The sequence below is a fragment of the Paramisgurnus dabryanus genome, chromosome 15 (genome assembly GCF_030506205.2).
Source record: "Paramisgurnus dabryanus chromosome 15, PD_genome_1.1, whole genome shotgun sequence".
Classification (NCBI taxonomy): domain Eukaryota; kingdom Metazoa; phylum Chordata; class Actinopteri; order Cypriniformes; family Cobitidae; genus Paramisgurnus; species Paramisgurnus dabryanus.
In genome coordinates, this window is record NC_133351.1 from 7,645,003 (window position 1) to 7,672,766 (window position 27,764).

Sequence of the window (27,764 nt, forward strand, 5' to 3'; positions counted from 1 at the left end):
ATATGTGCAAAAAATTTTTTGATGCTGGACACCTTCTAAATCTGGATTTCGTGAGAATCACCCACATGCTTTTAGGTGTAGCTAAGATATCAGTTTTCATGCAGCTATGAGCAGCATTAGGTGCGGTGGTCTGATAGAAAAGACATGCGGTGCTTACAGGGGGAACCGGAGCGATCATCAGTTGCTCCTCTAAAACTTGTAATTGCTTCTTCAACTCAGAATTTTCAGCTTCAAGATCTTGAATCTGTAGAGATGGATGAGAATTCGTTACAAGCAAACTGGCCGCATGCACATTTTAGGAGGGGTAAACATATTAAAATGCTTCTTTAGACTAAAAATAATACAAGAGTTGCTTACAAAATTGCTATTTTAAAAAAGCTGTACACGGCAAAAATATTATTTTTGTCTTGTTTTCAGAAAAATATCTAAAAAACTTAAATTAAGATGCTTTTTCTTGATGAGCAAAATTACCCAAGAAAATAGTCTGATAAACAATTACACTGCAAAAAATCATTTTCAAGAACATTTTTGAGCAAAACAACCCAAGAAAATAAGTATAGTTTTTAGCTAAACAAAATCTGCCAATGGGGTAAGCTATTTTTTCTTGAATTTAGTGTTTAAGAAAAATGTTCAAGATTTTTTTGCTTACCCCATTGGCAGATCTGTTTGCTTGTTTTATGCACAAAATCACTTAAATTTGATATTTTTGGTCCAAAAACTAGACTTATTATCTTGGGTCGTTTTGCTCATCAAGAAAAAGCATCTTAATTTAAGAATTTTTTTATATTTTTACTGAAAACAAGACAAAAATACTAAGATTTTTTTTCTTGAAAAAGATTTTTTGTAGTGTAATTGTTTATCATGCTGCTTACTCTTTTTTGAAGGCCTCCTATCTGTTTCCTTGTTTCCACATCTTTCCCTCCAGATTCCAGAAACTTCTTGTATGCCAAATCAAAGGCTTGGCCAATGGTCAAAGTGATCTCCTCCGCCTGAAATCCACCGATAAACATGAACAAGAGTTACATTACAAATGTCATTGGTTGTGTTTGGTTATCACCAAATCATGTTAAGAGAAGCAAATTGGACAAAATGTCTGTTGTCTTACACATTTTTCACTGTCAAACACATAGCAGAGATGTTTGTTGGACTCTGAATCTTTGCAAATGAATGTGAATATCCTTTTATCCGTTTTATCATCCGCACAGAAAGATATTCGGTGCAGCTGACAGTTGTACTGTACTTCCTGCAAAGAGGAAAACAAAATATTGGTCCTGTACAAACTGCATATTATTTGGTTGTCACTTCACCTTTTAATGCTTAATCCTGTTCTGTACACACACAGTTCAGTAATATACGGCACTGACAACCGCATTCTACAACCGAATTGACTCCAGCAAAATACAATGCCTCGTACATACTGCAAACTTTCGGGAGTGACAACCGCATTTAAATGGGGGAGTGAATCCCTTAAATGTTCGATTCATGTCTGTACGGAACAAGACTCATTCCCGAAAATGTGATGATTGACACAGAAATATCCATTGCAACATTCTGCTTCTCGCGTGCTTATCACTCACAGCTTTGATTAACATAATTTAACAGCGTTATGTTTTGCAATAAACCTCCGTCTTGGGGTTGTGTATTGTACGCATTTGTGAGGCTGCTCCAAAGCGCGCTGTATTGCAGTGTTGCCTGGTGCTCGTCTTTTTTGTAAGTACATACTGTTAAGGCTTTTGGCTCATGAAGAGATCAAGTTTTTGGTGTTATTTAAGTGTGAAGGTGCCGGTCCCAATATTTTGATATTTGAAATAAAGCATTTGGATTTATTTCGGTTTATTATTGGATTTTCTTGTTTGCTGTTTTTTTTCTTCCATGATCTGGCAACACTAGTCAGCAAACGCTCGTGCCTCTGTTATTTTCTGCACCAGGCATACAGAAGACTTTTTCCCCTTCTAGGAATTTATTTTTCAGAAGAGAGACCTGTCATGTCCGTGATGCACGTTTAAACACTTTATTAACTACTAGTTGTTCAGTTCGGTTATGTACACACTATGCAGAGTTTCTGTAAATGCGGTTGTCAATACCTGCATTTTGCGGGAGTTCATTCAGGTCTAGAATGCGGTTGTCAGTCCCGTAAATTACTGAACTGTGTGTGTCCAGAACAGGATTAAGCAATAAAAGGTGAAGTGAAAACCGAATTAATATGCAGTGTGAAAGTGACTGTAGTGACAACCGCATTTACAGAAACTCTGAATAGTGTGTACATAACCAAACTGACCAACTAGTTGTTAATAAAGTGTTTAAACATGCATCATGGACATGACAGGTAAATGAATGCCTAGAAGTGAAAAAGTCTTCTGTATGCGCGGTGCAGAAAATGACAGGGGCACGAGCGTTTGCTGACTAGTGTTGCCAGATCTTGCACAAACAAAAAAACTAAAAATAAATCCAAATGCTTTACCTCAAAGATCAAAATATTGGGACTTCTTCACACTTTAATAACACCAAAAACTTGTATGCAAAACGGTAAGCAAGTACGAAAAAGACCAGGACCTGGCAACACCGTGAGACAGCGCACTGTGGAGTGTACAACAAACAACACCAAGGTTTATTGGAAAACATAACACTGTTAAATGATTTGTTCAATGCTGTGAGTGATAAGCACGCGAGACGGCAGAACGTTGCTATGGTTACATCTCTGTCAATCATCACATTTTCGAGAGTGAGTCTTGTTCCGTACACATATGAAACTAACATTTAGGGGATTCACTCCCGCATTTAAATGTGGTTTAAATACACGCTTCATCAATATGCAATAATCTCCAAGTGGTGCCTCATTTAAGTTACATTGGGATTAAAATTAGTAGGATATGTACATACTTTTGATTTAAGATCTAATATTTTCACTCCATATATGGAGATTTGTAATTCCACTTTGGGGGTCTTCTGTCCCTCTGACTTCTTAATGTGTCTCTGAAACTTAAAAACACAAAGAGATGAAAAAGTTTAAACCCATAGTAACCTTGATAATGTTGTAATGAGTTGGATATACACATGTCAATGCTACACTTTACTAAGAGGCCAAGTTTTAGGGGTATTTGTATTTTTGTAAAGGCATATTTATATGTTTTAATAATATGTGTCTATATATCTATAACTAAAACATTCATTGTGCAGTCTAAACCCATGACTAGATATTACACTATTTACAAACAAAAACAAAGGAATTAACATTTAGATGTAACATTAGAAATATCTGGGAGACATTTGAACTCTGATACAGACACAATGTAACACATTTAAAATAAATATTTTAATAAATGTACAGTAACCATCACTTACAGCATTTCTTATTTTACCAAAGTCCTTTACACCCTATCACAATGGATATAAAGTGAAGAGGTGATAAGAATAAAAACCTGCATGCATCATTAAACAGGTTTATGATAATGTTATTCACCATGTAAATCTGAAACAACTGGGACAAAAATTGCCTTAAGACAAACATAACTTTTTGTTTTCAGATGAAAACAATGGCACCCAATGCGTAGAGCCAATAAGAAAGGTTGAACTTACCTTCAGCTTTCTGACAGCATCTCTTACAACTTCTGTACCTTTGGGTTGATCAACCTCAGTGTTCCCCAGAAACTGAGAGAGAATCATAAAGAGATTTCTTTATTTCATTTATTTAATCAGGGACAGTGCACGTTAATAATACATGGATATGTAAAATGCACCAGATTTAGCCAGTATTGGCTAATTTTCATCTGTAGTCCCTTTTGGCAGGTTGATTTTATGGACAGAAAAAATGAACAATAAATATTAGATCATTTTCATTTTACAACTGAAACTGTTTGAATAAGGCTATGGATTACTGGTAATAATGTTGTAAATAATCCCGTTCCACCACATCCCAAAGATACTCGATTGGGTTGAGATCTGGTGACTGAGGGGGCCATTTTAGTGCAGTGAACTCATTGTCATGTTCAAGAAACCAATTTGAAATGATTCGAGCTTTGTGACATGGTGCATTATCCGGCTGGAAGTAACCATCAGAGGATGGGTACATGGTGGTCATAAAGGGAAGGACATGGTCAGAAACAATGCTCAGGTAGGCTGTGGCATTTAAACAATGCCCAATTGGCACTAAGGGGCCTAAAGTGTGCCAAGAAAACATCACCCACACCATATAACACCACCACCACCAGCCTGCACAGTGGTAACAAGGCATGATGGATCCATGTTCTCATTCTGTTTACCCCAAATTCTGACTCTACCATCTGAATGTCTCAACAGAAATCGAGACTCATCAGACCAGGCAACATTTTTCCAGTCTTCAACTGTCTTATTTTGGTGAGCTCAATCAAGTTGTAGCCTCTTTTTCCTGTTTGTAGTGGAGATGAGTGTTACCCGGTGGGGTCTTCTGCTGTTGTAGCCCATCCGCCTCAAGGTTGTGCGTGTTGTGGCTTCATAAATGCTTTGCTGCATACCTCGGTTGTAACGAGTGGTTATTTCAGTCAAAGTTGCTCTTCTATCAGCTTGAATCAGTCGGCCCATTCTCCTCTGACCTCTAGCATCAACAAGGCATTTTCACCCACAGGACTGCCACAAACTCCCTTTTCACACCATTTTTTGTAAACCCTAGAAATGGTTGTGTGTGACAATCCCAGTAGCTGAGCAGATTGTGAAATACTCAGACCGGCCCGTATGGCACCAACAACCATGCCACGCACAAAATTGCTTAAATCATCTTTCTTTCCCATTCTGACATTCAGTTTGGAGTTCAGGAGATTGTCTTGACCAGGACCACACCACGTAATGCATTAAAGCAACTGCCATGTGATTGGTTGATTAGATAATAACATTAATGAGAAATTTAACAGGTGTTCCTAATAATCCTTTAGGTGAGTGTTTATATAAAACATTTTACGGCTCTACTAAAGAAACAATGTCACCTACATCTTGTATAAGTTAAGGGTGAGTATAATCTCAGAAATAAAGATACAAGAAGGTGCAAAAGTACCATATTGGTATCTCAAAGTACATATCTGTACCTAAATGGTGCATATTAGGACCTTCTTAAAAGGTACTGTGCCAGTGACAACTGTTGAACATTTTTTTTCTGAGATATTAGCAGCAATTTTTTTTAATGAAATGAACCATGCCAGTTAGTTAACATAGATTTAAAACACAGTATTATATAATTTTGAATAAAAGTTTAACGTCAACATTTCAGCTCTGTTGATTAAATCAGTGGTTCTCAAACTGGGGGCCGTGGATCTCTGGGGGGCCCTAAGGTGGTGCCAAGGGGGCCCCCAGTTTAATTACATTTTATAAAATACATTAATTTATCATAAATTCTGTGTAATTAAACCTCATAAAAAAAGGCTACTAACCAACAGCACTACATTGTATAATTTAATATGTTTTGTTCAATTCAAATTTTAAGTTTTAGATTATTCATGTTATACATTTTCTTTGGAGGGCCATGAAGGGAAGCACCGTACACAAAGGGGGCCAAAAACACAGAAACTGTTTGAGAACCACTGGATTAGTTGATACAGTGGCCATAAACGGGGAAGTTGTCTGTGTGATTTAAACTGATCACTAAGCATAATTTGTTTTGTTTTTATTGTGCAGACACTTTGAGATTTGTGTGTACAATTATAATTTCAAACTCATTAAAATTTTCAATGATTACTAAAACAATTTAATGTGGAGCACAGTGGTGCTCATTCCTAATACAAAACAATAGATGGAACGACACTTCATTAAATTTCCAACAGATGGAGCTCTTAACCTTTCACGAGGTCAAGTGACGCTCCCCTGGCCGTTTCCATATAGATTTCTAAAATTTCAAAACACACCGTAATGGCATACAGCTTGTCATAATTTCTCCATTCTAGTGGCCAATTTATAAAAACAGTAAAGCATAATGTGTGACCAAAACCCTGCTAAAATCATTTATAGAATAATGTATAGAAAATTCTGCGAAAATATACATTTTGCATCTTAAGACTTTAAGAAATCAATAATTAAAATCAAACTTTGACACTTTAGCGCCTGGATTGCACAGAAAGAATAACTTTTATCAGTAACATTGATACACAGATTAAAGTTATAAGTTATTCTATATGTCCTATACTGTTATATGGCATATGTGACCCTGGACAACAAAACCAGTCACAAGGGTCATTTTTTTTATTTAGATGTATACATCATCTGAAAGATGAGTAAATAAGCTTTCCAGTAATGTATTGTTTGTTAGGATATGACAATATTGGATAAGATACAACTATTTGAAAATCTGGAATCTGAGGGTGCAAAAAATCTACACATTGAGAAAATATAAATGTGTCCAAGACCAATTTTCTCATCCTCCGCAACAATTTTCAATCATTGTTTAAGTCCTCAAGGAACTAACTTTTTCAAATAAAAATTATTTGTTGGAAGGGACATAATTGACTGTGACACTCAAGATGGCTATCAGGTAAGCAGTTCTTATTTTTTCTCTTCAGATAAAAGTTAAAATTTTGTTTGTCATAGTACCTAGACAACTTTTTAGTTCTCATTACCAAACCATGAGTTTGTAAATGCATATATTTAATGTAATATCATGTTGCGGTAATGATAATTTTTGATAATGATAATCTAAAAAATTTAAATAATTCTATAGGAAATATTTTTTAAATCCTCTAAACATAATGGTTAAGTTCAGCCTTAAACCTTATATGTGCAAAAAAATAGGCTTCAAGGGCTTTTTAAAAATTCTGATGCTGGACACCTTCCAAATCTGGATTTTGTGAGAATCACCCACCCGTGCTAGTAATGGTTTTGTGGTCCAGGGTCACATATTTTCATGGTATTCTGTTGTGAGATTATTAGAAAATATGCCTCTTTTTCCAAGGTTTTACAGTTCAGTGTAATTATAACACCTCTACTATTACTGCTGGACTGATTTCTAAACAACTGTCGAGACAAATGGATTCATGATTAGATATAATCATTGTACATGCAGCTTACATTTTATGCTATTTTACCCTAGCTATTCCACAAGGCTAAGGAACTGCTTTGAGAGTATCCATAGCACCCTGAGATTCAGAACGAGAAGCATTAGAAACCTTATCAGCTCAGCTCATAAATATTCATCAGATGGAGTAACATTCATCCAGTATCTCTTGATAAAAACTGGGTGCTAGCCATAGAAAATGTGCAGACCTCATCGACATCATTTCAAGCAACTGTTTTATGGCGGATGAAAGTACATAAGCTTTATATCTCAAAAAGTGGCTCCCCGCCCCCAAGTTATAATACTTGTTATGCCCCTCTGCTGCACGTTGATATGATCGATGCCGTCCGCACTCAAGGGCAAGCGAACACGGTAGGACAGCGAGACAGAAGTGATAGATACTCGACATTACACCGAGAGCAGAGTCTTTAATTCCTGATCACTGCAGCCCCCCTGGCTGTTTGGAGGGGTTTTCGTCATAGACATTTAACCTTTGCTCATCTATCACCTGCCAGGCTGGCAGAATACTGGTTTTCAATGCTATTCACTTTCGTTGTCTATTCTCTTCTCAGAAAAAACTCTGGATGGTTGTGTTATGGTTAGGGATTCAGTAAGACACCTCAGAAGCAGTTTGGGAGCAGACAGGTTCTCGGTCCAGAGCAGAAGATGAGTCCAGTGAAACAGAGCGTTAAACAGCAATGACAGCATATCTCGTATACGCTCTTCTCACAGGAAATTTGATGAATAAAAATAGTAAGACGGTACACGATGCCATAGAAGAAGAATTTTGTGGTGTATGGTTCAATAAAGAACCTTTAACATTTACTTTACTTGTAGGGTTGTACTTGAAGACTGACATGAAACGTGTCATGAAAATTAAGGAGATTTTATTAATTAATTGCGCTACTGACCCGAAAAAAACTAGTCTAAAGTCAGTGGCGCGTTACGCGTTGTTCATTATGCTATTTTAAGGGCGCATGCTTGACCATAATGTATAGCGTGCACAACGCGCACACACTTTGCTTATCTAATCTACACAGATGCAACAGTTATTTTTGCAAATCATAAATTGTTACAATAAAAAAATATTAACACATGAGATAAGGAAAACATTGTGGTGAGCATTGTGGTGATAGTTTTTATTTATTTTGTGTGGCTGCGTTGAAAAATTATCATGCAAATAACGATTCAAATATTTTCATAAGTTTGTTGTGTGAGTTTCCCCCTCTCCTGACATTGTAGCGCTTGCGGCGCAACGTCCTGGGCATGCCAGCTGATGAGACAATTTTGTCTATTTCCTCCCACGCCTGTTTAACCGACGCTGATTTGTTTGTTTCTCCCATCCCCATACAAAACAACTTCTCTGTCTTTGACTGCTCTTACAAGAACGTCGGTCTCCTCGGCTGTGAACCGCTCCTGGCGTGCGCCTGGTAAATCCGTCATAATAATAGCAACCCGCCATGGAACTTGCGCACTTGCGTTTAAAGGGAATGTTGGATAGCGTTCTGATTGGTTTATTTGACGTTACGCCCAAACCACACCTATGAATAATGAACCTACTTCAGACCAACCCCTTATTGATTTGCGCCTGGCGCAAGAGTAATTTCTCCCCCCGGGACAATAGCAACAGCGCCCAAGATCCGCCCACAAAGTCACTTTCGCTTTGCGCTTCGCACTGGCATTTCAGATCGTTAAAATAGGGCCCTATGTGTCATTTGTTCAATTATGTAATTTTTAATGCAAATATGACATAGTTTGAATTGTCTGTTATGACAACTTGACATAAACCAATACATCATAACTTGTCATAAATCTGTATGACATAGCAGATAAATTATCAAACTTAAGAAACTAACTAGCTTTTATTTATGAAGATATGATGTATTGGTTTATGTCAAGTTGTCATAACAAAGACATCTCAAACAATGCCATCTTTGCATTAGAAACTACATAATTGAACGAATGACACTTAATGACAGTTGTCATAAACATGCATAAAATCTACTGTTAATGACACCTGTCATGTCATGATTATGAAGGTGTCATGTCAGTCTTATAAACACCTTTTCAAGTAAAGTGTTACCAAAGGATTTTTTCCTTAGGGTTCTTTAGATTATAAAAGCTAGTGTATTAAAGAAAGTTATTCTAACTGTGGGGTCACACCAGAAGCGAGTTCAACAATTTGGGCAAGTAGATTAAATAAAAAGTCAATGCAAAGACGCGATCAGATGCGTCCCCGCGTGGGGCGATGCAAATGACACGATATGGGCGGCGCGTTTGCAGCGAAAAAAGTGTTATTTGCCTCACCCAAGATGAAAATATTCAACTCGAGTGAAAAATTTGCATGACACAAAGTTAAATCCCACGATTAATCTAGCGAGTACGTAGCATAAGGCATCGCTGTGATGTAGGGCTGGTCCGAATAGCATTTTTGAGCTTCGAAGCTCTAGTAGAAATCAAATCGAATATTCGAAACTTCAGTAGGAGGGGCTGAACATATTTTTCTCTCTAAAGGAGAGAAAATTTTTTGTAGTTTTTTTTAGGGTGACCATACGTGCCATACTTCCCGGACGCGCCCTGGCCAGTATTTCGGTGCGTCTTGTTGTTTATCCGACATGTTGCTGACTTTTTTCGTTAGAAGAAAAATAAAGAAGCACAGCAAAAACCCCAGCGCTCTGTAATTTAAGGCAAGTCAATAGATCCCCCACTTTGAGAACTCAAAAGCAGATATACAAGTAACTCTTGTGACTCCTGGTGAAATACGGCGTCTGTTTTTTCAAGAAATGTAATGTATTTGACAATTATTAAGCGTTAATGCGGTCAAGCCTCTAGCCAACACGAGCACGATCTTCTTCTTGTGGGGTTTGGTGGCAGTTGCCATGGGCAGTTGCAAGCCAGGTTGTTCTTCCTGCTTGGCAGTCTCTGCAGCTAATAATGTTGAGAAAATACGATATTTGAATCCTAAAATTAAAAATCAAAAGCTTACCCACCAAACGAATATTCAAATTATCGAATATTCTGACCCAGCCCTAATGTGATGCACATTTATTTTTAAGAGAATTGATAGGATAAAGTCATTATAAGAGCCACTTTTACCGCAAAGTATTAAAAGTTATATCCAGTCATAAATAGCATGTCTGCATATCAGTCTGTCATCCCTGAACATAACAATATGCAGTGCAATAAATACAAAAGCTCTTTATTTCACGCGGCACTGCACAGACCAATTGGCGTGTGACATCACTGTGTGGCGAGAGCAATTCGAAACCATAGCAAGCATCTCACTGTACAAACCAATTAAAGTAATTGTTTAAGTTGATCCAAATTTAACATTATATGACAATCGCTCTGTGCAAACGTTGCATGCAGTTAAACGCGCTTACAGACATGCATCTTGATATACAGAAAACGCCCATGACTGCATGATCCTGTATTATTTTCCGTCATTTGAGCCACAAATTTAAGTTTTGCGAGGTGCTCAATGAGTAACACTGGTGTAGGTTATTAGGAATAGGATCCCTCATTTAAAGTCCTGGTTTTATGTATTTATTTTCAAGTACAGTACAGTTGCAGAATTTGCACTAGTTAGTAATAAAGTCAACACAGGGTTTGTCTAAAAGCCAATACTGTAGCTTAAAAACAAAACAAAAATAGTAAACAAAATCCCCAAACATGAGTAAATGCTTTTGAACAACCTTCTATATCAATCTATGCATCAACAAAAGAGTTTTGTTGAACTGTTAATGCATATTAAGATCTATCATGCAGTTGATAAAACGTATTGATACTTGAAGGTGAAGTATATAATTTCTGCTGTCTCACTTTTTATCAAATTACATTTAGGCATTTGGCAGACACAGTAAGTCACTTTGGATAAAATTGTCTGCCAAATGTGTAACTGTAAATGAATGAATGACTAAAATCACCTGTAAAATAAGATTTCATATTTCTGGAGTTACATACATCATGTTTTAACAGTGATTTTATGAGCACACATTTTCAGTGTTCAGATAAAGCATAATATGTTGTTGACAGCATAGTAAAGAGGAATGAATAGAGGAAAAAGAAAACACATACCTTCACATTGTATGCTATAAAATGTTTGGCCAGGGCTTCTGGAGTATGCATCCATGATTTATCTAGAAAGAGACAGAACACTTTTAACCTAATAAGACACTTTATGAAGTAAGCAATATCTTAATGAAAAATCTGTTTTATTACAAGCAGTCTATAATAAAAAAAATCTTGCAGTTTGTCAAACCAATGGCTATTCAGGTGAATCAAGGTGAAAAATGTCAAGAAAATGTACACATTATATTTCAAATACAGTTGATACTGATGTTTCTCAATAGCAGTGGCGGTTCGTCAAAATTAGTGTTCGGAGTGTCATGTGTGTTGCTTGTGTTTTCAAAATATGTGTTTGTTGCGTCATGTGAACCATGTGCATCACGCGTTTTGTAAAATAAGCGCCTGCTGCACACACGTCAAAACCGTTTATGATAAAAGAGACGCTCACATTCACAGTAAACTTTGATTACGCATTAGATTATGCGAGTATCTGGCAAACCAACGCAAGCGTCTCTTTTATCAGAAACGGTTTTGACGCGTCTGCAGCAGGCACTTATTTTGACAAGACACGTGATGCACACAGAATCACTCAACGCACAGAACCCATATTCTGAAATTACGAACCACACATGACGGGCTATATACATATTGTGACGATCTTCTATCGAGCACCCTCGAAAAAATAAGTCACCAGCCACCACTGATTCTACAGCGTTTATGTGTACTTTCATTACATTAGGCTACATAAAGCCATCCAAAGACTTTTAAAATGTGTGTTTTCATTGCCAACTTTCTCCAACTCAGCTTTGTACATTTATCCAGAAAAAAGCATGATTTTGACGCGCTGGGTGGCGTCGCCAAGTCCTCTGCTTTTTTCAGAGTTCAGATTTCGGCTACTGTCTCTGTGGGTTGTTTTTTTCCTGCGGGTTTAAGATAAAAGGATTTTGTTCATTAGTTTTTGTTATTTGGACTGTGAATAGTCATTGGGATGCTTATGGGGTAGTTTGAATGTCTATTGGGATGGTTTTGATACACTAAGCTGGCACCCCTGGCTGTGCGCTTGCACATACGTTTGGTTCAGATTATATAGATTGTCCATGTAAATAAACAAGTAATCAGATTGCAATGTTTAGGGTGCATGTAAACTGTATTGTCGTAACCTTCAATCGTATTAAATTCAGTCGGACTGACAAAATTTTGTGCATGTAAACATAGCCAATGTGTAAATGTGCAAAAACATCAAAACAACAAAAATCAAGATCATTCGTTTCTCCCTTAATAAAGCTATTTCGTTATGGCAAAATGAGATTTGTCTACGGTCCATAATTTAACCCCGGACAGGATTATTTCTTTATGACAGCTTAAAGAAAGCCATGATTCCTAACCGAGAGTCAAACCACTTAGACTTTGCATTACTTTATTAACATAGCCACGTGTAGTAGAAACCCAAAAGCATCTTCCCAGGCAATCAATGAGTGCATTTATATGCACAAAAAGACCTGGCTACCCAGAAAACTGAGTTTACATGGGATTTGTCCAATGCTATCTTATGGCAGTTTGTACATATTTTGTGAGATGGCCATTTCATATTAACCACATTTGTACATTTTTTGTATGATTTGCTTTTGCCCCAGTGACATTGGGGTTAGGGGTGGGGTTTCTTTTTTGTTTTTTTAATGATAATCGTGTGTTTTGTACAATTTAACTCGTATGAATAAGCTAAATCGTAAAACATGAAAGAATTCTCATGAGATCAGGCTGGATTTGTTAGATTTCTCACAGGTAGTGAAGTCACCACCTATAGTCCGCCTAGTCAGTCAAAAAGCTGGCAGGAAATCTGTTGAAAGCTATACCGTTGTATCTCATTTCTGCAGAAATTGTAAATATAAAACTAGTTTTTAATTTCACAGTTTCTTCTTCAACACTCTCAAACATAAAGGTACAAAAGTTATCACTGGGACAGTACACCTTTATACCCAAAGAGTGCATATTAGTAGTTATAGGGTACATAAATGGTACATAATAGGACCTTTTTTAACTCTTTCACCGCCATTGACGAGATATCTCGTCAATTAAGAGAAAACGCTTCCCCGCCAATGACGAGATTTTCCGTCTTTCCGCAATACCGCTATTATCCACCAGGTGGATTTTCCAACCTTCCGCAACTTTTTAAACCCGGAAGTATTGCCCTATGGCAAGCGGCTGCATGTCCGTGTCTGTTTTAAAGATCGCTCTGAATGGGATCTCTATGAAAAGTCCTTCACAAAAATTGAATTATCTCTGCTTTTTGTTCAAAATTGGGTGTTTTTGCAGAAACCTACCCATATTCAAAAGCTGATTACAAAAGAACCACTGAAGGTAGGATGAAACGTTTTTTTTTTTTTTTGAAAGCAGAGGGTGTGTTCTTTCATTTGGTATATTGTATGTTTATATATTTAAAGAAGAACATTTTCTGGAAGGCATTAAACTTTGGTGAAAATCATGAAAAACGCTGGCGCTGGCTGGCAACTTTTTAAAAAAACGCTGGCGGTGAAAGAGTTAAAGGATACTGCCCTAGTGACAGCTTTTGTACCTTTATTTTTGACAGTGAACTGTACGAGTCTAGAGTAAACTTTCAATTTTTTAGAAAATGTTTTAGACAGAGATATATTTTTGCTGTGGTCAATAACTCACAAGTGTGGTCTATCAATGTGAAATTTTGAACAAATGTAAAATGACTCTATATAATTTCAATTTAAACATATGTCGCGCATTGTTACTTTCGACACTTGTTTGTATTAATATACATGACTATGACCTTGTGAATATGTAACTGCAAACATATTTTGTCATCTATCTTTGTAAAAAATAATGAAATTACAATCATTTTAATTTCGTTTATTATCAAATGTTTCAAAAGCAACCAACAGTACAAACTTAAATTGTTGAGAATAAAAAAAATTCAACAGTTTGAACACTATGAAAATGAAATAAAATTAAATTAAAATAATATACATTTTCAACATATACAACAGTATAGCAGCGGGACAAAAGAAACGGACCGGATCTCCTCACATTTAAACTCGATTTACATTAATTTGGGAAAACTCTCAGAAGGCAAACTTCAGGATGTGTTACAGCACTAAATAACCTGTAGATTGAGCAGAACTTTAACACATAAAACCAGAAACACAACGCAAAATGACCGCTTTATATTTACTTATCATGGTTGAAAACACCTTTCTTGATATACACGTGAAAAACGGTGAGTAAATAACGCAATATTTGTCAGCTCTGTCAAGGGTTGTGTGACTAAAATGCTGTAATAGTTGGGTATGCAAATGTTATCAGGGCTCGGAGAAAATCGCTTTGTTACTTTCATCCCGCATTACTTTTGCCCCCGCTGTTACCAGCGGAACAAAAGTAACAAATGTTACATTCATCCTGACAGGAACTCTTGCCATTTGAACGCATTATAAGAAAAACGCGTTATAAGAAAAAAATGGCCGTTTCAGGAATTTACTTATTTTCTGGACCTACATGCGCAAAACGGTGATGACATAATGCGATATTTGTTAGCTCTGTCGAGGGTTTTGTGCTGAAGATGCTGTCATAGTCTCACTTTTCCCCGATTAAAGAAAACTGTTTAACGTGTTTCCATGATCTGACAAGTTGTCAGTTTATTAAGCATAATCAAACACTGTGCATGTGAACAAACCCAATACCTAAACAGACAGTGTATAAAGGTTTGTATAAAGGTATTGTTCTTACAAAGAAAAATAGGCAGGCTTCTAAAGCACCATTACTTTCTTATAATCTTAATTTACAGAACAATTAAAAATAGCATTTATTTCTTAAATAATCTGTCAATAAAGAAAGCACATTATTAATGACTGACACTTATAACTTTATTCGAGCATACAATTTATAAGGATAGACATATGGTGCCTTCAAAAACCAGATGAAGGCATTTCAGGTAGATGGGTAAACAAACAAAGCATTTCCATAAACTGCCTGAGAAGGCAGCGTTTATAGGATTCAGACACAGCAGGCTGTTTCCTTGTAAACGCTGAAATATGGTCCATGTTGTTGAGAAAAGAGAAGGAGAAGATAGTGAGTTGGTTGATAAAGGGAATGTGTTGGAAACCCAAGGGTGAAAAACCAGAAGCACTTGATCTTTTCCCTAAAATTAGGGCAGAGCTGTGAGCCTAATTGTCAGGAACACACCGCTCTGTTATGGTTAAATCAGGGAATAAAATCGATGCATGACAATTACAATTCTTCACGTTTTTTTTTTTTTTACAAATTATTTATTTAAAATTCACTTTAATGTACCACATGTAAGACAGTATCGTGCAATGGTGTCCTGGACTATAGCTATTCACAAGTAAACAACGACCAATTCATTTCCCATTCATCTAAGTAAAACTCAAGCAGATCGAACCCCAGACCCCTGAGGACTTTAACCCATAGCTGGTATTTCAAGAGAGCAGCGGTCGATTTTAATTAAACCAGGTACTCGGCAATTAACTGTGAATCTTTAATTGAAGATGAAAACCCAAGGAAAGTTTTTTCCGTTTTTAAAGATCAATGATTTTGCAGAGTCACAGAAAGAACAGAATTCATTTCAAATGTCAGCATTTTTAAGCGCTGAGAGTAATCATGAAATAAATGTGTCAGATATACAGTACAGTCTAGACAAGACATTTGTATATTGTAATCTCATTCTAAAATTCATGGATCCATTGCTTCTTGAAAATGTGCCATGTTTTTATAACACTGACTGTCAGGATACAGTGCACCTGCCTGTTGAAATTTCTCACAGGCAGGGTGGATGTGATTCATAGGTCAAATGAAGAGCGTACACCTTAAAATGTCACACTGAATGGTTGATGTTTCTTGGAAATGATCTCCGGTTACTGTGGAATAAAATGACTCGCTATTTATTCTTTGATTTGGGAAAAGAAACAATAGATAAGCGAACACATCGGATATAATATATGCACAAAATGCACCAGAAAGCACTGACAATAAACTGTTTAGTATTTAATATAATGTGTTTAGTCACTTAAAGGTGCATTGTGTAACTTTTAAAAAGGATCTCTTGACCGAAATGCAATATAATACAATATTCCGATCGGATCGGGACATCCCTAATTATTTTGCATTTCTGTCAAGAGACCCTTCTAAAAATTACACACTGCACCTTTAAATTTAATATAACCACAGTCAATTTTTGTAAGGGTGTTCTGCTCTACAAGAGCTTTAGCGGGAATTCAAGAGCTTTGGTAAATTCACCGTCTAATTTTATACTTCACTGATTTTATCCATCAAGCTCTGAATCGTAATAAGACGACATTATATAGCAATGACTATTACAATAACCCCTCTACTATGTGCCACTCTCAACAAACAGTGAAGAGATGCCCTGGACACAAAGCCATTGTGTTGCATTTTAATTGAAGGAGATTAAACATTGAATGCAGTCATGGTTGGTCTGGGCTGCAAGTTTTTTGAGCACATGGACAATTTTTCATTAAAGAGAGATTAATATGTTTGCCCATAATCGCTGAGGATTTCTTTCATCTCTAGTTATGCATTATAAAAGCCTGGAGCTATCGGCAAAGCAACAATGAGATGTTAAGACTTTTTTTGAGCAGTGCAGAACAAAAATAAACACGAAATACAACCAGAAATGTGCAATTAGCAATGGGAATCTTCCAAAACTTTGAAGAGGTTACTTACAGGGTACTGTATGAAGTGTTGACGTTTCGTAATTGCTAGATCCTAACTAATTAACCAACCGCACTAACCAAACGGAATTATTTCTGAACTTAAAAAAGAAAAGATGCAAAAATTGCAACACACTATAAATCATTAATCAAAATTTCACAAGTAAGAAATACTTTGTGCCATCCAGCCTAACCATGCGAATCATGCATGCTTTCAAACTTGACATTATTATGCTTTAAATAACAAGCACTATTGCTATTTAAATGTTCTGTGCCTGGTAATTGGATACATGCGTCTGAAAATAATACGGGTCCAATTGTTTCTATCATCACCCAGCTCTTCTCCATGCGGGCTTCGTAGATTAACAACCATCTAATCCTAAAACAATCTGCACCTGTTGAGTTAATGCAATTCAACACATATCCTTACATTTTAAACTGATAACAATTACAAAAAATATAATAATTATTTATTTAATCTTTAATGGTGTTGCAATGTGTCTCACTGTGTAAATGTGCATAAACATTTTGTTAGGTTAGATGGCTTACAGCTAAAAATGACTAGTCAATGCCAAACTACTGAGATTGTGTCTTCTGTCTATAATCTGACCCCAGGCCTGAGCTCATAAACCCAGATATAATTATTATTTCTGTGTGATGGCTTGAAGAAAGCCATAACTCCTAACTGAGAGAAAATAAGCCACAGGCGTCAAACCATTCAAATCTCCTGGACTTACACTTTGCATTATTTCATTAACAGTAATGGTCGTATAAAAACAATGTCTAAAACCCTAAAGCATCTGCCCAGGAAATCAATAAGTGCATTTACATGCACCAAAATTATTTTGTTATGAAGCCAAAATCAGATTCGAGTGTGAACTGGTCATGATCTTGTATGCAAGGTGTATTGCAACCACTGGAACAAACATGAACACGTCAAACTGTCATGAGCAAATAAACATGCAGACTACTGAGGTCTGTGGGTATGTTTGACTTCATACAGCGCTGTGCAGACCGACCAGTCGACGCGTGTGATCGGAGTTACTCGGGAGGGAGTGTTATGAGAGCATACGAAGCAATTTATGTGCTGTTCGATCGGTTTTGCACGGCAATGCAAACTTATTGAACACAAAACCTATTGTTTACATGTTGGGGCTTACGTGTTAAAGAGCAATTATGGTCCGATTCACGATTTTACATTTCCTTTGGTGTGTAAGTGTTTGTTAGTTTATTTAACGATTTGCAAAAGGTACATACACCCAAAGTAAACGATGATGCGAGTTATCGTCTCCAACATAAATCTCTTTTCTTAGACTACAACAAACACACGGATTGTAGGCAACAGTTTACTTCCTAGGATTGGTGATGTAGACAAGATCGACATTATCATAATTCCTTCCGCTTCAGACTCAGCCTGTAATTTAACTCCTGTTAGCATTGCATTGTGAGCGAATCTTTTAAACATGGGAAGGAGCGTCACATTTCTGGCTGACGTCAGAGGTATTCAGGCCAATCACAACGAACAGATTAGCTGGATTAGATTTCAGCATTGTCTTCTCTTGTGAAGCGCATGTGCGAGACTAAAGTCACCTGACTGCAGTAACGCGGATGACGTATGACGCGGCTGACGTGTTATCTGGTGTGCCCCAGCTGTTTTTTTTGTGCACCCGGGCTTCGTTTACAGTCTGAGGGAGATGCAAGCTGTAAGTTTGAAAAAAAAACCTTTGCAAACATGTCTGAGGATAACATGTCATCCACGTCACTTGACTTTAGTCTGGCGCATGGGCTTCACAACAGACACGGAAGAGAACACAATGCTGAATAAAGTATTACCAAAATGTATTTTCAATGCTTCAACACATTCTAACTGACCCACTGATGTCACATGGACTACTTTGATGATGTGTTTATTACCTTCCTAGACATGGACAGTATACCGTATGTAGATTTTCAATGAAGGACCAGCAAGCTCTCAGACTAAATATAAAACATCTTAAATTCTGATCTGAAGATGAAAGCAGGTCTTACGAGTTTGGAACGACATGAGGGTGAGTCATTAATGACATTGGGCCCTATTTTATCTGAAACGCAAGTGCGAAGCGCAACGCGCAAGTGAGTTTGTGGGCGGATCTTGGGCGCTGTTGCTATTTTCCCGGCGTGAGAAATAACTCTGGTCTGAAGTAGGTTCATTATTCATAGGTGTGGTTTGGGCGTAACGTCAAATAAACCAATCAGAACGCTATCCAACATTCCCTTTAAACGCAAGGGCGCAAGTTCCATGGCGGGTTGCTATTATTATGAAGGATTTAGCAGGCGTACGCCAGGAGCGGTTTACAGCCGAGGAGACCGACGTTCTTGTAAGAGCAGTCAAAGACAGAGAAGTTGTTTTGTATGGGGAAAGGAGAAACCCGCCCAAATCATGTAGGTTAAACAGGCGTGAGAGGAAATAGCCACAGTCTCATCAGCTGGCATCCCCATCGTTGCGCCAAGGAGACGGGGGAATCCCAAGCTTGCCAGCATATACTGGGCACGCCATGTAACGGGAGGTGGATCTGCCTCTAGACAGATCTGCGTCCACCCTCACCGCTGAAAGGGTTTGGGGGCTTTGAATTCGGACCCAAGAAACGGAAGCAGTCCAACCCCAAAGTACTCTTACAAATCAAGTTCATATACATTAAGGTTTCTTATGAAAACATTGTAATTATTATTTACATAAAATAAACGTAATACAGCCACAAAACAAACTTATGAAAATATTTTAATCGTTATTTGCATGAGAATTTTTTAACGCAGCCACACAATAAATAAAAACTATCACCACAATGCTCACCACTATGATTCCCCTTATCTCGTGTATTAATATTTTTTTGTGTAACAATTTATGATTTGCAAAAATAACTGTTGCATCTGTGTAGATTAGATGCAAAGTGTATGCGCGTTGTGCACGCTATACATTAAAAATAGCATATACCCTTAAAATAGCATAATGAACAACGCGCAACGCGCCACTGACTTTAAACTTTTTTTTTCTGGTCAGTGGCGCAATTGTTTTTTGAAACTGCAAAATAGCATCAGGGATGGTTTGCGCCGGAACACGCCTCGCAAGTTCATTCCCTAATTTGCCGACGTGCGTCTGTGGAGGGAAAAACCCGCTGTGCGCCGGTGCAAAATACGAATGATACATGCGTCACTGACAAAGTCAATTGCGCTGGGTGCAAGATAGGGCCCATTATTTTCATTTTTAAGTGAACTATCCATTTAATATTTTATGTCTTTATGCAGTTTTGCAAACCAGTTGTTTGTGCATAATTCCGCAATTGTGACGCATATCGATCTAGAATGACGTAAAAGTTGTATTCCGATATGACTGATCAGACTAATGTCACATTGTAAAGCATCCAACCTGTGTCTGATTTAGGACCACATATGAAAGCGGCTTAAATCAGAATTAAAATGAACAGATTTCATGTGGTTTCTGGTGTTCCCACTGTCATGCAAATTAGCAAATTTGTCACGCATTAGCAAAAAATCTTATTTTAACTGCACATAGTAGTAGTGTTAAATAACCTTTCAACTTCCAGACCTGTTTTAATTTTCTTCTTCATTAGGCTATGCATTATATGAACCATTAAAATTAAAAACCATTAAAAAAAGGCCATTAAAATATTATGAGCTTATAAGAAACATAACAGTACCTTACATTGATAATTCGCTATAACCAATTTGAATACAGCATTAGTCAGAACTCTCTGTGAATCTTTTGTATCATCATGCTGGTTAATGAATGGCTGGTCATAAAATGATTACTGTCTTTGGTAAATGTCAGTACTGTTCATAAGTGGCCAGGATAGAGAGTTTGTGTCAGTGGATGAATTTAATGTTGTCCTTCAACCAAATGGGCTACTTGTGTTCTCAATGGCTCAACAAAACTGCCCTGTGTGCAAGAATAAAGGAGCTTACGACCGCAGGAACATCCGTGCTAGGCAGTGAAGGGAAATGTCTCATGGCCACAACAACAGAAGAGTTGGTTATGTCTAACCTCTTCATAAAATCAAATAAATATATAATTCAGATCTGATACACTCATCTCATACATCATTATGTCATTCAAGGGCTAAGAAATCGAAAGCTATGGGCACAATTTGCGATTACCTTTGAGAACTTCAAAGCAAGCTAGACAGTGTTCAACACAGAAATGTAACCGGCACATTCCCTGCCATCTGGGAGCCAGGACTGGCCAATAGGGTTTATCACATCAAAAAATCCATTAATTCAGTTTGGAAAGACGGACCAGACAGGTGGTGATAAACACACACAGCTGCTACAAACAACACCACAGTGGAGTCAGACAAGGGTGTCTGATTCCAGACACTCAGAAATGATGGAAGAAGAGAAGATCAAAGGAGAGAAACAAGGAGAAAGAGGACGGCTCTGTTTACGATGTGTAACTGGACGTAGACCACATAGGCAATAAAATAATGTTAAAATAAACGTTACTAGCATTCTGATCTGCTTGCTCTGATCCCAAGGCAGTCCAGAGATGCACTGTGACACCAGTGTAATTTAAATGCAATCTAGTCATCTTGATTGACAGGTTGATGTCACCCAAACCGAATTCCCCATTTTCTGTTTATCCCAAAAGGTTTTAAAAGGAAACCCTGCTGTTACACTGAAAGGTTGGCGCCATGAGTTTGTGGAGGAAAAAAGATGCAATCAGTTATTTGGATACACAAGCATGGACAATTTTAAATGCACCTCATTTAATGATAATCTGATCTGCTTCACCAGGTCACAGCGATGGCATGGTAATGCAAAATGTAAACAGGGGCCAAGGAGTTTAAATAGTTTTGGATTTAATGTTAGTTGTTAAAGCTAAATGAGAGTAAAAGGCACACCACACATACCTTTTTTCCTGTTAAATGCCCGGTTCATGCTGGAAAACACTCCGTCTCAGCTGCGATTTCCTGGAATGTGCCACCTCTACCTGATAGGATGAAAGCCAATGAGAAAATTTACTCTGCTGCAATTACCTATAATCACACACTATAAAAAATGCATGCAAAATTGCATATAATCAAATTGGCTGTGCAAAGTTTGACTAGTGATGAATTGCTATAACTTATCAAATTAAGTTAAGCAATTTCATTTTTTTACAAGTAACACAAATATACAAATTTTTCTTGTAAAATACCTTTTTTATCAGACTCAATGTATTCTGCCAACAACCCAGTATTTCTGAATGCCCTGAGGTTGGGATTGAGTGGATTCGAAGCGTATTTGATGAATGCATAATATGTGCAGAGAGTATTCGGTTAACATCGATATCTCATTTTTGGCAGACCTTTTTATAAAGTTCTTCTGCTTCTTGAAAATTTTACATACACATGACAACGCTGTCAAAAAGATCTGCATTTACACGGATCCGCAAAGACAACTAAATACGCTGTATTACATGTGCCAAGCCAGTAGATGGCGATGTTACATTGTAAAGAATCACTATGCACCCGAGTACATTCTTCAAATTGGCGATACATACAAACAATCAAGACTTTGCATCACGCAGCTTTGTTTAGATGGAAAATGAGGTGACCCTGAACTATAAAACTCCAACCTTTTGTAAACTTTATTGTAGAATATATGAAGAGTTTGGTTCCAAAACGCAGTAAATCCATTTTGACTAATTTCGGTAAAAATGTGTTCCCTTTCAATACGGTTCACTTCGCATTGCGTCAGTTTGCTGACGCTATGGGGGAAACTCCTGTTTACTCCGTGATTGAAGCCTATTGGTTAACGTCTGTAGAAAATACAGACCAATGACGTTTGAGCCCGCGCGGGGGCGTGGCACACGTCCCTATATAAGCCGGTGAAATACGTCAAGAGCTCATTACTTTTCTCCTTCAGCGCGAACCTTCTCGCTGCTCCGAAGAAGAAGCCCTTACTCGCCGTCGATCCAAGCACTGCAGCGGACTACAACACACCAGCGTGTTCCCCTGCCGCTTTCCGGTGAGCCTAAAAGAGAGTATCTAAAAGAGCAGAAGCGCGTTGAGATAATGTCGCTTCGGCATTGCGGCTCCTGCCGAGCCCCTTTGCCTGTGGAGGATTTCCACAAGGAGTGCGTCATCTGTCTGGGTCCTGCCCACGCCGAGGCCGTACTCGCCGAGGCGGGCTGCGCCCACTGCGAGCTCCTTCCTATCGCGGTGCTGCGCTCCCGCCTCGAGATCTTTAAACGGAAGGCTTCCCGTGCTCTCCCGCCTAAACAGCAGCGGAGCCGTGAAGCTGGAAGACGCCCTGAGACCGAGTCCACGCCGGCTCATCCCCCGCGTGCTCTGTCTCCCCGCCGTCACCCTGTCACCTTCGCCCATGAAGACCTGCGCCCCCTGCCGAGTGCTAGCGGCATGGTTTCCTTTGGGTCCGGTGACAACTTGGAAGTGATGTCATCCTCTGAGGAGTTAGAGGATTGGGCGGCTTCGGATGACGACGCCCACGCAGCCGCCGCTGATGAACCTACCGAGTCGCGTCCTCACGACTCTGAGCTCATCCGCATCTTGACGCAAGCTACGGCGGAGCTCAACATCAAGTGGTCGCCGCCGTCAGAGCCTCAACTCAGCCGGTTGGACGAGTGGTTTCTGCAGCCCGGGCGCCGTCAATCGTCCCGCCAACGGCCGGCGCCGTTTTTCCCTGAGGTTCACCAGGAGCTCACCAAATCTTGGCGTGCTCCCCACTCCACCCGAGCTCAGAGCGCCGTCTCCCACGTCCTTTCCGTAGTGGACGGCGCCGACGAACACGGCTACTCCAAGATGCCGCCGCTCGAGGAAACTGTCGCCGCCCATCTCTGCCCGTCTTCAGCCGGCGGATGGAGGGCGAAGTTGAACCATCCATCAAAGCCCTGTCGCCTGACATCGACCCTGGCGTCAAAATCTTACGCCGCTGACGGCCACGCTGCATCCGCTCTCCATACGATGGCGGTGCTGCAGGTATACCAGGCAAAGCTCCTCCGTGACATGGACGAGACAGGTCCGGACCCGTCGACCTTTCAGAACCTGCGCAGCGCGACTGATCTGGCCCTTCGCGCCACTAAAGTCGCCACTCAGGCTGTAGGAAGAGCCATGGCCAGCCTGGTTGTTCTGGAGAGACATCTGTGGCTGAACTTGACGGAGATAAAGGACACGGATCGGGTTGCCCTTCTTGACTCGCCCGTGTCACCGTCGGGGCTCTTCGGCTCCGCTGTGGAGGGGTTCACCCAGCGCTTCACTGAGGCACAGAAATCGTCGCAGGCTATGCGGCATTTTCTACCTAAACGATCTGCCTCAGCGTCTGAGACCGGCCGCCCAAAACCGCCGCCAGCTCAACGCCCTAAGCCAGCACCAGCTCAGCCCCAGCAGAGAGCTGAACCGGAGGTCAAGCGCCAGCGTCCTGCACGACCGGCTGGCCCGCCTCGACGCCGCGGTCCCCGTCCTCGGATTACGCTGGACCCGACGCCGGCGCCGCCTCCCTGAAGAGAGTCTGAGGAGGAAAAGAGGCTCTGGTCCCGCTTCGGCCGGCCCGCCCTCGAAAGTTCTGCGTGTTTCAGTCCCCTCGGGCGCTGGACACACCCTCGCTGTAACAGCGAAACACAAATTTTTACCTTTTCACAAAAAGAGCAAATTTCCTCCTCTGTACACACAAACACACACACACGGCTTAACGTCCATAAGCATATCGACGCTCGCCGTCAAATTTCACGTTTGGCAATCCACCCCCGGTATGCCGGGCTGGATTCTAAACGTAATCCAACACGGTTATTCACTCCAATTCGCCCGGAGACCACCCCGGTTTCGCGGCGTTCTCTACACCACTGTCCCAGACGATCGTATGCAGATCCTCAGGGAAGAGGTGCGTTCTTTATTACTAAAAGACGCGATAGAGACGGTCCCGGCGGATCAAAGCGAATCAGGCTTTTACAGTCGTTATTTTCTCGTTCCAAAGAAAGACGGCGGCCTCAGACCGATATTGGATCTACGCGTTTTGAATCGCGCTCTTGCCAAACGGCCGTTCAAAATGCTTACAGCCAGACGAATCATGGCGTTAATTCGACCGGGCGATTGGTTCATATCAGTGGATCTGAAAGACGCTTACTTTCACATTCCGATAGCGCCACGTCACAGGCCGTTCCTAAGATTCGCGCTCGACGGGACAGCATACCAGTACAAAGTTCTGCCCTTCGGATTATCTCTGGCACCACGCACATTTACCAAATGTGCGGATGCGGCTCTCGCCCCTCTCAGACAGAGCGGCATCCGCATATTGAATTACCTCGACGATTGGCTTATTCTAGCACAGTCAGAGAGGGAAATTACTGCGCACAAGACCGTTGTACTCCAGCATTTGGAGAATTTGGGGTTCAAATTCAACCTCCAGAAGAGTTTGCTCACCCCCACGCAGCGAATCGCGTTCTTAGGCACGACGCTCGACTCATTAAAGATGCGGGCATGGCTTACACAGGAACGCGCGCTCACGGTCAGACGCGAGGCGGCATCGTTCAAAGCGGGTTCACATCTCCCTCTCAAACGATTCCAAAAAATGTTGGGTCTGATGGCAGCAGCATCCCCACTAATACCGTTGGGAATGCTGTTCATGAGGCCGCTTCAGTTTTGGTTGAAAGCGAAAGTTCCGCCCCGTGCTTGGTTGTCGGGCCGCTTATTAATCAAAATCACGTACAGCTGCGTGAAAGCGCTTTCGATATGGACATCCCCTCACCTTTTCCTCTCGGGCACGGAGCTCGGCTCCGTGAGCAGGAGGAAAGTGGTGACTACGGATGCGTCTGCGACGGGTTGGGGCGCTCACTGCGACGGCGAGCTCGCCTTCGGTGCGTGGAACAACCAGTTGTCTCAGCTACATATCAACCACCTCGAGATGTGGGCGGTTATCTTGGCGCTACGACACTTTCGACCGAAACTCCAACATCAACACGTTCTAGTGCGGTCGGACAGTATGACGGTGGTTTCGTTCATAAACCACCAAGGAGGGCTGAGATCTCGCTCCCTATCCAGGCTGGCGAAACGGCTTTTATTATGGGCTCACGTGAACGTACGTTCGTTAAAAGCGACTCACGTACCGGGTGTAGCCAATACGGGTGCAGACATTCTCTCGCGCAACGGTCCGCCGCCGGGAGAATGGAGACTGCATCCTCAGACGGTCGAGAGAATATGGACCGTCTTCGGCCGGGCGGAGATCGATCTGTTTGCATCAGACGAGAACGCGCATTGCCCGATCTTCTTCTCGAGACATCACGATGCCCTGTCGCAAGCATGGCCGGCGTGTCTTCTGTATGCTTTTCCTCCGGTGGCCCTGTTACCACAGGTCCTTCAGAGGATAAGAGAGACGAAATGCGCGATAATTCTGGTCGCCCCGTTTTGGCACAATCAACCATGGCTCCCCGACCTATGGCAGCTGAAAACATCAGCACCATGGCCAGTACCGCTGAGGAAAGACCTCCTATCTCAGGCGAGAGGGACGATATGGCATCCACAGCCGGAGCTATGGAATCTACACGTTTGGTCTCTGAACGGCAACCATCACGCCTTTCAGGACGAGTGTTAAATACTCTAACTGAAGCTAGGGCCCCATCTACCAGGCGCCTTTACGGTCAAAAGTGGTCTATTTTTTCTGATTGGTGCACGACGAAAGACTTAAACCCAAACACCTGTGAAGTGGAGCATATTCTCTCCTTTCTGCAGGAAATGCTGGACAGCGGTCGCGCGCCCTCGACGCTTAAAGTGTATGTGGCGGCGATAACGGCGAATCACGCCCTTATCGCCGGTCACACCGTGGGAAAACATGATCTCATCATTAAATTCCTCAGAGGCGCTCGCAGACTAAACCCACCGCGACCTAACACGGTCCCGTCTTGGGATCTGTCCACGGTCCTGAAAGCGCTGCGCGGTCCCCCTTTCGAGCCCCTCGAACAGGCTGACCTGCGCGCTCTCTCGTTTAAAACCGCTCTCCTCCTGGCGTTGGCATCGGTTAAACGAGTGGGCGATTTACACGCGTTTTCAATTGACCCGTCGTGTCTGGAATTCGGTCCTAACGATAGCAAAGTGATCCTTAGACCGAGAGCAGGATACATTCCTAAAGTTTTGACCACGCCATTTAGAGTTCAGGTGGTTTCACTTCTCGCCCTTCCGACGGCGGACGGCGAACAAACCCCGAACACGCTCTGCCCCGTCAGAGCGTTAAGAATATACACGGACCGTTCTGCCTCATACCGCAAGTCAGATCAGCTGTTCGTAAGCTTCGCGCAACATTCCTTAGGTATGCCGCTCACTAAACAGAGGCTATCTAAATGGATCGTCGAAGCCATTGCTTTGGCTTACGCCTCCCTGAATGAACATTGTCCAGTTGGTTTAAAAGCTCACTCCACAAGGGGTATGGCTTCATCTTGGGCTTGGTCTACAGGGATTTCTATCGTTGACATTTGTAACGCGGCCGGCTGGTCCTCGCCGTCTACGTTTGTCAGATTTTATAGCCTGGATGTCCCTGCCTTACAAGCACAGGTCTTATCGGCTTAATGATTCACGCGACTGCGTTTCTGTATGCTTTCACGGTGCGTTGCTAGCTCACCGTCATGGCTACCTATTAATAATTCACGCACAGCTCGCGGCGCGCTCAGGGAACCCGCCGTCTCGTGCTCTATTGTATATGCATCATGGTGCGTTTAGAAACTTCACTGTATGCGTATTACTGTCTCATATATGGTGCTCACACTTGCGCTCGCTCGAGCTATGTATATGCTGGGTTAGGGCCACATGCAGTGTCTCTCCGGTAAGGGCACCTCAGTCCGTTGTGTATGCACGGCGGGATGGGATTACGTTCCCCCATAGCGTCAGCAAACTGACGCAATGCGAAGTGAACCGTATTGAAAGGGAACGCTTAGGTTACTCACGTAACCCCGGTTCCCTGAAATAACGGGAACGAAGCATTGCGTCGCTGGCCGTGCT

General features: G+C 40.7%; 1 protein-coding gene across 12 annotated transcripts in view; it reads right to left on the reverse strand.

Moving 5' to 3' along the window:
* The window catches only part of gulp1a (GULP PTB domain containing engulfment adaptor 1a), a 95,391-nt gene that overhangs the window by 8,543 nt on the left and 59,084 nt on the right, over positions 1–27,764 (reverse strand). For 8 of the 12 annotated variants that reach the window (XM_065252181.2, XM_065252182.2, XM_065252176.2 and 5 more), the window contains 8 exons: positions 21,693–21,772; positions 11,087–11,148; positions 3,577–3,648; positions 3,343–3,375; positions 2,881–2,979; positions 1,106–1,243; positions 873–989; positions 158–244 (listed from right to left, as the gene is read on the reverse strand). In XM_065252181.2, coding sequence (XP_065108253.1) covers positions 158–244; positions 873–989; positions 1,106–1,243; positions 2,881–2,979; positions 3,343–3,375; positions 3,577–3,648; positions 11,087–11,148; positions 21,693–21,720 — 636 coding nt within the window. In that variant the 5' untranslated portion in view covers positions 21,721–21,772. The remainder of the gene's footprint in view (positions 1–157; positions 245–872; positions 990–1,105; positions 1,244–2,880; positions 2,980–3,342; positions 3,376–3,576; positions 3,649–11,086; positions 11,149–21,692; positions 21,773–27,764) is intronic. The other 4 variants (XM_065252183.2, XM_065252180.2, XM_065252187.2 and 1 more) reach the window with 1 other exon arrangement.